Source organism: Canis aureus, chromosome 8 (assembly GCF_053574225.1).
Source record: "Canis aureus isolate CA01 chromosome 8, VMU_Caureus_v.1.0, whole genome shotgun sequence".
Lineage (NCBI taxonomy): Eukaryota > Metazoa > Chordata > Mammalia > Carnivora > Canidae > Canis > Canis aureus.
Window position 1 is genome coordinate 49,187,366 of NC_135618.1, and position 12,244 is coordinate 49,199,609.

The window sequence follows — 12,244 nt, forward strand, 5'->3', positions numbered from 1 at the left end:
CTATCCAAATCCATCATATCTTTTTGTTTGTTTTTTAAGGAGTGGGCTGGCAACTAGAATTGCATTAAGTGTTCCAGGTGTAGCCACAGAATACCTTTGTGTGACGGGCAGAGTTCTTCTGATCCACTTCCAGGGCATATCCTAGAGTATCAGTACTTTTGTTGGTATTTAGAACAAAGTATCACCCCTAAGGTGTCTCATTGCCAATATCTGCTTTTGCATAATCGATGCCTGCCTAAAGTTGCAGAAGCCATGTACATTTCTCTCTTCTCCTGATATCGCTAGAAAAATTTTATCCACACCAACTGCCAAACAGAGCCTATTTTTCTCTCATTGAGAATCAACAAATACTATTTAATTAGTATCCCCTAATAAGGTAGTTGGTAAATAACTATTAACTGAATGCAGGATAAAGGCCTACTTGCTAATTTAAGAAACCAGGTTACAAGACCAAAATTCCCTTCCCCTTTCCTCTTCACCCCAGGCATATGATTAACTCATAATTTCACTTGCCTTATTATAGAAAGAATCTGGCATGGCTCAGTAGGTCAGAAGCCTATGCTCCAGGCTCCATTACTACTTACAGGCAGAAGAGAAGAAGGATGGCAAAACTCAAATGAACATTGCTGAGAATTGAGCACCCAAGATAGTAAAGGAAAAGAGATCAACACTTGTCTCTAATCACATATCCACACACTACATCACTTATTTACATCCTCCTTATGCTTTATAACAGATTATTAAGAGAACAGAAAGAGAGAACTGATATTTACTGAGTGGCTACCAGGTGAGCTACAAAATCCTAAAGGTGATGTTCTTTTTTTTTAAAGATTGTATTTATTCATTAGAGACACAGAGAGAGAGGTAGAGACATAGGCAGAGGGAGAAGCAGGCTCCCTGATCCCAGGATCCCGGGATCAGAACTTGAGCCGAAGGCAGACGCTCAACCACTGAGCCACCCACGTGCCCCTAAAGGTAATATTCTAAAGGTAATGTTCTAAATCCTTACCTTGGTTCATAAAAGTATCCCCTCTCCTCCTCCAGAGGAAACTGTGGACTCTCTTAACTGGGACACTTGGGTAACAGAACTGAGAAAATGCACTTTAGGCCCTTCTGGGTTCTCTTTTTAAACAGGATACACATATACTCTGTTACTCTAGAAAATAAAGCCCTACCCTTGGAGATGTGTACAAAGAGAATGGGGCAGGAAAGCCTGAAGGACCTGATTTAAAGGTTCAAATCAGGGGGAGGATATTAAAAATCCCAAACAGAAACACATTACAAACCCATGTTCCCAAAGTCAGCTTTGCTAGTAATAAACCTCATGTTCGGGTTTCCACCTGTTTACCTATTGCTCTTACCCCTTGATTCTAAAGGAAGGAGGAAAAGAGCAGTGTCATTAAAAGCGGTATCATTAATTTGCAATCCTAAGGGTGTTTGCTAAAAACTGAAAGTTAGTGGTAGAACCAAATTTTTAAAAGAATTCTGGGGGGAACCCTGGGTGGCTCAGCAGTTTAGCACCTGCCTTTGGCCCAGGGCGCGATCCTGGAGTCCCAGGATCGAGTTCCGCATCGGGCTCCTGGCGTGGAGCCTGCTTCTCCCTCCTCCTGTGTCTCTGCCTCTCTCTCTTTTTCTCTGTCTCTCATGAATAAATAAAATCTTAAAAAAAAAAATTCTGATTCCACATTTCCGCACTTGCCTCATCAGCACTTCATAACAGAAGAAAATCAGTTATGCTACCAACCTGACAAACAAACTTGACATCTGGTGAGGACCTATTGAAAGGTTTCGGGAATACATAGAAGTTAAATGACTTTGTTATATACCTGCGGGAAAGAAGACAAAAGGAGACTTAGTGGGTTACATGACTCCATGAAAAAAGAAATCTGCCGCTTGTTAAAACAACCTACTTTGAATCTGTGTAGTCATACTTAAAAGTGCAAAGGCCAAACTGAAACAGCAAAAAGTCCATGGAATGCTGGAAAAGGGAAACAAAACACCGTCAAATGAGCGTTGTATATTCAACGTGAGCATCAGTACTCTCAATCAGGTGGGCTTTCTAACTACTCAATTTGACTTTTAACAGAATACTTTCGATTACAACAGATTACACATTGCTTATCAGAAGCATTATTAATTTACATATGCTTCTTAATTCCTTTCCCAATTAAGCACCTATCTACCAACCAAGAGCAAGAGCATCATCTTAGGCCTATTTCCAAATGATTAAAATAACCCCCTTGTATTTCCTACATATCAAATTAACACTGAAAATACTAAGCCTTCCCCAAAATGTTTTCCAGCAAACAATTATTTTTGCTGTTATTTTTAACATCACTAAAATACATTTCATAGCTGGGGTAGAGAATTTAACATGCAAGTTTCATGATGATATTTCTTTATAATTCAACGTAAGGAAGACCAATATGGGGGGAAAAAGATGTTTGAACACATCCACTTACCTTTTTAAGCTTCTGATACCTTTCTTCTGGAGTGTCAAAACCATTTGTTAGTGCAGTGACTGAAGGTCCATCACTGATTCCTAATTTTAAGAAAAAAAGGTCAGTCCACTATTCAACAGCACATAATTTCCTGTTCTTATGAATTAAGATTAATCGGAAGTGCTCCTTACTTTACTTTTCCAAAATGAGAATTAATTTCACTGGCCATCAAGCTAAACACCGTAATAATGGATTTAGAGATGTGAATGCTTTAATTTGATCATATGCAGTACTACTGTCTAAAATAGGTTTCAAAGGTGCCTGGGTGGCTCAGTAGGTTAAGTGTCTGCCTTTGGCTCAGATCATGATTCTGGAGTCCCACTCAGTGGGGAATCTGCTTCTCCCTCTGTCCCTCCCCCAGCTTGTGTGTGCGCACATATGCACTCTCTCAAATAAAGATTCTCTAAAAATTAATAAAATAAGTTTTAAAACACAATAATGATCTAAGAAAGCAATCTGTAGGGCAGCCCTGGTAGCTTAGCGGCTTAGCACCACCTTTGGCCTAGGGCATGATCCTGGGGACCCGGGATCGAGTCTCGCATTGGGCTCCTTGCATGAAAGCCTGCTTCTCTCTCTCTCTCTCTCTCTCTGTGTGTGTGTCTCTAATAAATAAATAAATCTTTTTAAAAAAAGCAAGCAATCTGTAGGATTTTTTTTTAATTTTTTTATTTATTTATGATAGTCACACAGAGAGAGAGAGAGGCAGAGACACAGGCAAAGGGAAAAGCAGGCTCCATGCACTGGGAGCCCGACGTGGGATCCGATCCCGGGTCTCCAGGATCGCGCCCTGGGCCAAAGGCAGGCGCTAAACCGCTGCACCACCCAGGGATCCCCAATCTGTAGGATTAAATAAGTTTTGTTGCTTTCTAAAGGATTAACGCGTAGTCAGACATCCAGCAATGTTGAAGTATATTATTGTTAGAATATCAGTCTTGATCAACAGTTTGTAGTAATATCTATACAACAAAGAAATTTTGAAGGTCACAGAGAAAAATGATTTCTGGTGAAAACTCAGCTTCCTAGGGAACTGACTCCAACTAGAAACCTCAGGCTTAACGGTGAGTATCATATTTACCCGAGCACGGATTCCTTCAGAAATGGGTTAAATTTTTAAACACATAAAGTCAGGTAGCAAAAGTGGGTACCTGCACCAATTGTTCATAATGACTTCAACAACTCAGAAGTTAGTCCTCTATCCCCAAGGGGGGGGGGGGGGCTTTGCAATTTTAAGTGTTGATAATTAACACACACACACACACATTCATGCTGAGGTAGGCAATAAACACTTCCACCAATGCATAAAGGAATACCTTCATTTACCTATAAGAGCCTGATCCTAAAGTCAAGTCACAAGGGAAAAACACTGTATGATTCCACTTACAGGAAGTGCCTAGAGTAGTCAAATTCATAGATAGAGAAAGAATGGCTGCTGGCTGCTGGCTGCTGGAGGCAGCAGGGAGGGGAAAATGGAGAGAATTACTGTACAATTAGTACAGAGCTTCAGTTCAGGAAAATGTTAAAGTCCTGGAGATGGATGCAAGACGAGCTGAATGTGCTTAATGCCAATGCATTATAAAATCCATTTCAAGATGGTTAAAATAGTAAATTTTATGTCATGTGTATTTTACCATACACACACACACACACACACACACACACACAAAGCCTGACCTCAATCCTACCACGTGCATGTCAAACAACTTTTAAGCTGTGCCCAAATCAAGATCTCGATCTGCAACCCTCATGGAGCTTCAACAATCCCAGAGCCACCGCACCTCTTCCAGGCCTAAACGGAGAGTCCTACAACGCCCAAGGCCACAAACAAGGAGGAGTGGCCAGCAGGCACGGGGTCTGACCGTCGGGAAGAGCCTTGGCTACGCATTGCTAGCTCCTGGCTTACAAGCGAGGGATACCTGAAAACTCCCCATCGATGGCGAAGAAGTCGGCCTCCTCTATGGCCTCGTACACTTTGTGAAGGTTACTCTTAAAATCTGTGAAGAAACCGAGAAGAGGCTCAGAACCGGTGGCCTGGCTTCCTGCCCAAGAGCTCCTAACGGGAGAGGAAGGAAGGGCTGGGGAGACTCTGAGACCTCGGGCGGGAGGAGGGCAAGGCGGAGAGTATGAAGTCCCCGAGGGGTGCACGGCTAGAGGGGGGCAGGTCCCCGGTGGGTGTACCGGCCCACAGGAGGGCACGTGGGGGTGGGTGCTCTCAGGCCACAGAGGGGAGGGGGGACGCCCGGGCAGGAGGGCACGGGACAGAGAGGGGCAGGCCCCCCCCCCAGAAAAAGCTCACAGACTTAAGGGGAGGCAAACCCCTAAGGGGCTGCCCCAGCCCCAAGGCCCCGCCAAGCAAACCGGCCCCGGCCTGGGCCTAGCAGGCCGGGTGACGGGGGTCCGTGGGGCTGGGGGAGGTGCACGCAGGACACGCACTGCTCCTGATTATCTCCATTCTGCAGAGTGGCCAGAACCGCGGCCCCGCCCGGGGCCCGCCTCAGCCGTTCTACTCGCAAAGTTCCGCGGGGACCGCAGCAGCAGGCAGCGGAGGTGGCGGCGGCGGAGACCGCGGCGGCGACTTCCGGAAACAGCGCGCGCCGGCGCGCGTCACGTGAGCCTGCGTCACGGCGGGGGCGGGGCCGAGCGGGGCCCTAGCGCCTCCTTCCAGGGAGAGGGGAGGGGCGTGGCCATGGGCATCCCCGACGCGCGGTCTATCTCGCCCGCGAGGCCGGGCGTAGGACAGTCCCTTCAGAAGAAGTGTGTTCGTGTCTTAACCCCCGGTGAGGGAGCACGTAGTCCCTGGAGACGTTATGTGCCTCACATAAAGTGAGGAAGAGGAGGCAAGGTCCCTGCCCCGTTGGAGCTTCCCTTGGGACGGAAGGGGAAGGGCAGGCAGGAATCAAACTTGCCACTTGGAAATGCAATCAGCGCTGTGAAGAGGAGGCCGGTGCTACCATAAAAATAATGGGAGGGGGGGCAGCCCGGGTGGCTCAGCGGTTTAGCACCGCCTGCGGCCCAGGATCCTGGAGACCCAGGATCGAGTCCCACATCGGGCTCCCTGCATGGAGCCTGCTTCTCCCTCTGCCTGTGTCTCTGTCTGTCTCTGTCTCTCTCTCTCTGTCTCATGAATAAGTAAATAGTATCTTTAATAATAATGGGAGGGGAGGAAAAAAAAGAATAGGAGGGAGGGCTATTTAAGAGAGGCAAAGAATGCAAACCTGAGACTTTTCGTTTTAAGATTTTATTTATTCAGGAGAGACACCTAGAGAGGCAAAGACATAGGCAGAGAAGTAATCTCCCTGCGGGGAACCTGATGCAGGACTCCATCCCAGGACCCCAGGATCAAGACCTGAGCCAAAGGAGGTGCCCCCCCCCCCCCCCCCCCCCGCCAAAGCTGAGACCTTTATCTGCTGCCGTAGTCAATGGGACTGGCGAATGAAAACAGAGGAGCTCTTGCTGGTTAGGCTGATTGGGAGTATACCGTTGAATCTCAGAGCCTACAATGGTGTTGATACACAGTAGATGCTCAATAAACCTAGGCTGAGTGCATGAATTCACTTTTATCTTTCACAAAAGCCGACTCTGAAGTTGATTGGAGGACCTGCTTTCCATGGCTAGGTCGACCATTGATTGGGTCTGGAGGTATTCAACCTTCCTAAATCTCAATTTTCTCATTCATTAAATAGGGTTGAAGATAAGTGGTGATAATGTCTGTGAATTTTAGAGTACTGTATAAATAAATGTAGATATGATTGGAGTTTTGACTTGTCACAATTCCCCTGCATTCACATCTCTTAGTTTGAGATATAGTGTGTAAAAAAATTTTGCATGTTTTTTTAAAAAAATAATCGTTTTCCCCAAAAAGGAGGTATTAAGTATTCTAAAGCACACACAAAAGGGTCTGGACATGTTTTCCCCACCAATTCCCTCCACAAGTTCATTTCTCTGGCCTCATTCAATAGAAATTTCCATATAGGTAATTATGTTCACCATCCCCAGTGTGAACAGCAGAGACTAAGTGTGAATTCTAGAGTTCAGATGGAACGGGAAGGAAAAAAACATATGTTAGGTAGTCAAACTTCAGGTTTGAAATATCTCTCTGCCTTCTCGTCTCAGCTTAAAAAGTCCAATACAGAGACTACTAGACACATATGGCCACTTAAATTTAAATTTCAAGTAATTTAAATAATTGTAAGTAATTTAAAACCTAAGTAATTTTTTTTTAATTTTTATTTATTTATGATAGTCACAGAGAGAGAAAGAGAGAGAGGCAGAGAGGCAGAGAGACATAGGCAGAGGGAGAAGCAGGCTCCATGCACCGGGAGCCCGATGTGGGATTCGATCCGGGGTCTCCAGGATCGCGCCCTGGGCCAAAGGCAGGCGCCAAACCGCTGCGCCACCCAGGGATCCCTAAAACCTAAGTAATTTAAATAAATATCAAAACTTACTACAAAGCAATAGTAATCAAAACAGGGTGGTATTGGCATAAAAGAAAGACCTAGAAACCAATGAAATAGAGACCTCCAAAATAAACCCTTGCATATATGGACATATGATTTACAAGTATGCGGAGATTATTCAATTCCAAAAGAACAGTCTTTTCAATAATAGTTTTGGGAACACTGGATATCCACATGCAAAGAATGAAGTTAGAGCCTTACTTTATACTATTTAAAAATTAACTCAAAATAGATCAAACATCTAAATATAAGAGGTGAAACTATAAAATTGTTAGTATAAAACATAACACAAAAACTTCATGACATTAGAGTTGCAATGATTTTTTTCTCAAATATAATGCCCAAAACACAGGCAACAAAAGAAAAAATAGATGAATGGGCCTACTGCAAAACTGAAAATATTTGGGAATGAAAGGATTCTATCAACAAAGTAAAAAGTCAACCCATGGAATAGAAAGAAACACCTACAAATAATATATCTGATGAGGGATTAACATCATTAATATATAAAGATCTCCACAAAATAAAAGAACTCCATAATTCAATGACAAAGAAAATCTGATTAAAAAATAGACAAAGGACTTGTATAAACATTTCCCCAGAGAAGACATACAAATGACCAATAAGCACATGAAACGATGCTCCATATCACTAACGCAAATCCAAACCATAATGAGATACCCTTTCACATCCCTTAGTTAAGAAATGTAACTAAGGTCACTTAAGCACCTGCCCTCGGCTCAGGTCATGGTCCCAGAGTTCTGGGATCAATCCTTGAGTCAGGCTCTCTGCTCTAGCGGGGAGCCTGCTTCTCCCTCTCCCTCTGCCTGCTGCTCCACCTGCTTGTGTGGGCTCTCTGTCTCCATCCAATAAATAGATTAATTAATTAATTAATTAATTAACTTTTTAAAAAAGAAGTTGAAATCATGTGTGTTATTGTGTGCTGCTGGTGGGAAGGTAAAAATGGTGTGGCCACTGTGGAAAACAGCATGGGGTTTCCTAAAAAATTTAAAATAGAATTATCAGGGATCCCAGGGTGGCTCAGTGGTTGAGCGCCTGCCTTCAGCCCGGGACATGATCCTGGAGTCCTGGAATCGAGTTCCACATCAGGCTCCCAGCATGGAGCCTACTTCTCCCTCTGCTTGTCTGCCGTTCTCTGTATCTCTCGTGAATAAATAAAAAAATAAAATCTTTTTTTAAAAAGACAAATACAATGTGATTCCACTCATATGGGGTGCCTAGAATAGTCAGATTCACTGAAAGAAGACTAGAAAGTAGAATAGTGGTTCCCAAGGCTAGAGAGGAAGGTGGGGGTGGGTGGGGAGGACAGGTTGGAGTTGTTTAACAGGTATGGAGTCTCAGTATGGAAAGGTGAAAAAGTCCTGGAAATGGACTCTAGTGAAAATTGCACAACAATGTGCATGTATTGAATGCCACTGGACTGTCCAGACTCTTTTGTGTTCTTTAGAATACTTAATACTTCCTTTGGGGGACTGTACACTTAAAATATGGCTAAAATGGTAAATTTTGTTATGTATCTTTAACCACAGACACACACACACACTCTGACACCAAGTGCCAAATTTTTCTCCGGGGGGAAAAAAAAAAAAGTTGACACACTCCCTACACTAGCCCAGAACCAATCTTTTAATTCTTTGCCAATTTGATATGTGTGTGGGGGGCAGGGGAGGAAGGAGGGAATGTCATCCCAAATGATCAGTTTAACAAACCTCCAGGCCAGTGGTTTTATTTATTTATTTATTTATTTATTTATTTATTTATTTATTTATTTATTATTTTCTGGGGCCAGTGGTTTTAAACCAGATAATCAGGGACGCCTGATGGCGGGGGGGGGAGGGGGGGGGGGGAAGGAGGGAATGTCATCCAAATGATCAGTTTAACAAACCTCCAGGCCAGTGGTTTTATGGTTTGTTTGTTTATTTATTTGTTTGTTTATTTATTTATTTCTGGGGCCAGGGGTTTTAAACCAGGTAATCAGGGACGCCTAGATGGCCCAGGGCATGATCCCAGGGGTCCTGGGAACGAGTCCCACATCAGGCCCCCACAGGGAGCCTGCTTCTCCCTCTGCCTATGTCTCTCCTTCTCAGGAATAAATAAGATCTTTTTAAAAAAAAAAATAAAAGCAAAACACAATCTATTCTCAAGAGACCAAGACACTGGGAGAAAAACATGGTGATAAAGTCATTTTAATTCCAGTTCTTAATACTGCAAATGGAACTTCAGCCAAGGTCCTGGGATTTTTCTGCCTACCATACGAAGGCAAAAAACAAACAAAAAAACTAACAATAAAAAAAAAAAAACGGGCACTACAGTGCGGTCTTATAATATTTCATTTCTGGAGGAAGCTGTTTCCTCCAGACACAGAAACACGCTCCCGGGACGACCTGAACGTGACACCCGCCTCGCCCTCGGGCTGGAACAGCCCAGCCCCAGCCCTGGAAAGGGCGGGATGGGAGTGGCACGCATGCGCCCAAGTCCCGGTCCGGGGAGTGGCCGCTCTAGGCAGCGGGGAGGTCGCGGGGTTGAGCGGGCTGGGCGGCGGGCGCGGCTTCTCTATGGTCGCGGGCCGGGGGCACGCTCCTCCGCAGTGAGGCCTCGCTCACTTCCGGAAGTGGAGCGGCCTCCTTCTCCGCTTCCGCGGGGGTCCGGGAGGCGGCTGGCGGCCGGGTGGGCCCGGAAGGAGTGCGGAGGTAGGCGCCGGCGTGGCAGGGAGGCCCGGGCTGGGTATCCGGGCGGCGGGGAGGGACGGGTCGGAGAGGGTGCGCGGGGCTCCAGGCAGGCCGGGTCCCGAGCGGCGCCGTCCGGGCCGCGGGGCGCGGACCCCCGGGCGGCCGCTCTTCCGCCCGCGTCCTTGCCCGGCGGGTCTCGCCTGCGTGCCCTCGGGGGTCGGGCTCAGCTGGCCGCTCCGGGACCTCCCCGGGGCGGGAGGGAGGGGGCATCGCTTCCGTGCACCTGGGCGGGCTGGGGACGAAGGGACGCCCGCCCCGCCGGAGCCGCAGCCGCAGCCGCAGCCGCAGCCTTGGGCGGCGCGTCCAGAATCCGTCAGGCCCCTGATAACCTGGGCTTCGGCGGGTCCGGCCGGCGAGGCAGTTCCTGCCCGAAAGCGGAACGATGGCTCCCGTTATCAAACAGGGTAACGGACGCGCACAAAAGGCAACAGAGAAACCGCAAAAAAGTCGCGCTGCGTTTCGGCGAGAACCCAGCCGCTCTGATTCCGCGGCTCCTAGTGGGAACTTGTGCATAAAGGGAGTTTTCTTTAAAGAAAGAAAAAAACAAAAAGAGGGTAACCGAGAATCGGGTTGCGTCTTAACTGAGGATCTTTAGCCGGTCGCTGGGCGGCCACCCTCCCCTCCCCCTCCGCCCCCCAACTTTGATGGAGAAGAGAAAGAGCCCCGACGCTGTCATGCCCTCAGCTGTCGCCGTGGGGTCCTCCCTGCTATAGCCCATTGGTCGGTCCTTTGGAGGGTGGTCTTGATGTCACCCTCGGAAAGGCCAATAGGAGGAAGAAGCTCTTTCCTCTCTTCTCCAGGCACAGCCCCGAGCCGGCGGCTCAGGGTGCACGTGTGAGTTTAGGTGGTTCGGTTTGTTCTTGTCAAAGCTGTTTCGTAAACAGCCAGTCTGGGTGTCAGATGTGTTCTGCGTTTCTCTGCCTGTCTGCATAGACGTGCTGGAAAGACTTCGTGCCCTACCGCTTGGCGCTGACCCTACTCACGTAACCGGCACTCCGTAAGTGCCAACTGTTCATAGATCTGTTGTTGTTCTCTAGGCTCTCTTGAGTACCTGTGGATAGAGTTTACATCTAAACCTCCTTCAAGGTAGATATTATTATTATCTTGGACTTAAGAATGGGGAAGAGGAGACCCGGGGAGAATAACTGCGACCTGTTTGGAACTCACTTCTCTCTGTTCCTAAGAACTGTTTTGAGTATACAAGGCTCTCCTGGGAAATTACAGTCCAGGAGATGAGGAAAGACGCACAAATCAAAGTTACATGAATGCACAGAGGCAGGAAGGGTTAATTTGATTTAAAAGTTTTATTTATTCATGAGAGACACACAGAGAGAGGCAGAGACACAGGCAGGGGGAGAAGCAGGCTCCCTGCGGGGAGCCTGATGCTGGGCTGGATCCCAGGACCCCGGGATCACACCCTGAGCAGAAGGCAGATGCCCAACCACTGAGCCACCCACATGCATCTTGAGAATTTGGATCTTGTCAGTTGAATACTTTTGACCCAGTGAAGGTGTGGAGCTGCATTACAGATGATGGGAACAGTGTGTTACAGAAAAATGGACCAAGGAGCAGGAATTAAGAGATGGGACCAAAGTGTCATTGGTAACTAAAGAAGTAGGAGATAATTATAATAATAATATTAGCTAACATTTATGTTGCACTTATGTGCTGGGCACTATTCTGAGTGTGGTGCATCTATTCATTTACTCCTATCAACACCCTTATCACTAATGTAGTATTAATATCCCCGTTTTATAGTTGAGGACACGGAGGCAGAGATTAAGTGACTTGCCTGAGGTCACACCATGAATTGGTAGAGCTGGGATTTGAAATCAGTCTTTCTGGCTCCAGACTTTCTACTACTCTACTTAAAAATTTGTATTGGGGCTCCTGGCTGGCTCAGTCCATAGGACATGGGACTCATGATTTCAAGGTCATGAAGTCTAGCTCCACTATGGGCATGTAGCCTACTTTAGGGGGAAAAAAAAAAGCCTCATTAAAAAGTTGTGTTGATTTGTTTAGCATTCCATAAAGATTCTTAAATGACAAGCTTACAATTATGAGCTTTAATTTCTCATGGTCAAGAAGGTTTTGAGCAAAGGAAACATTTGATTGGAATTTTGCTCCAGGAGGATGATTCAGACATTGGAGAGAGGAGAGATTGGAGAGAAGAGGAAATGATGTTGGAAGTGTTATTTGAACTTTATTTTGCTCACACCTTACCCGTACCTTGTCTGAAACATATTTAGGTATATACATTTATTTATTCGTATGCAACAGCTCTCTAGTCCCCAAATGTCTGTATGCGCAAGCATCTCCTAAGGGCTTTGTTTATTTATTTTTTAAAGATTTTATTTATTCACGAGAGAGAGGCAGAGACACAGGCAGAGGGAGAAGCGGGCTCCATGCAGGGAGCCCAACGTGTACATTCCTGGGCCTCTCTCTCTCAGATATCCTTATTCAGGTTCACCAACCTTGCAGGTGATTCTGTCAGAGATTCTAAAGAAATTACTACAATAGGGGGTCAGATATACGTTGA

The 12,244-nt window shown here is 46.1% G+C and overlaps 2 protein-coding genes across 4 annotated transcripts in view; one reads left to right on the top strand and one right to left on the bottom strand.

Annotated features, from left to right (window-relative positions):
* PARN (poly(A)-specific ribonuclease) overlaps positions 1 to 5,090 on the bottom strand; it is a 154,978-nt gene extending 149,888 nt beyond the window's left edge. For both annotated transcript variants that reach the window (XM_077906700.1, XM_077906699.1), the window contains exons 1-5: positions 4,932 to 5,090; positions 4,415 to 4,492; positions 2,463 to 2,542; positions 1,911 to 1,978; positions 1,745 to 1,826 (exon numbers count right to left, since the gene is read on the bottom strand). In XM_077906700.1, the coding sequence (XP_077762826.1) occupies positions 1,745 to 1,826; positions 1,911 to 1,978; positions 2,463 to 2,542; positions 4,415 to 4,492; positions 4,932 to 4,950 (327 nt within the window). In that variant the 5' untranslated portion in view covers positions 4,951 to 5,090. The remainder of the gene's footprint in view (positions 1 to 1,744; positions 1,827 to 1,910; positions 1,979 to 2,462; positions 2,543 to 4,414; positions 4,493 to 4,931) is intronic.
* A 4,382-nt stretch (positions 5,091 to 9,472) lies between these two features.
* BFAR (bifunctional apoptosis regulator) overlaps positions 9,473 to 12,244 on the top strand; it is a 30,660-nt gene continuing 27,888 nt past the window's right edge. The window contains exons 1-2 of one of the 2 annotated variants that reach the window (XM_077906702.1): positions 9,473 to 9,666; positions 10,743 to 10,791. The gene's annotated coding sequence lies outside the window, so the exon portion shown is untranslated. The remainder of the gene's footprint in view (positions 9,667 to 10,742; positions 10,792 to 12,244) is intronic. The other variant, XM_077906701.1, reaches the window with a different exon arrangement.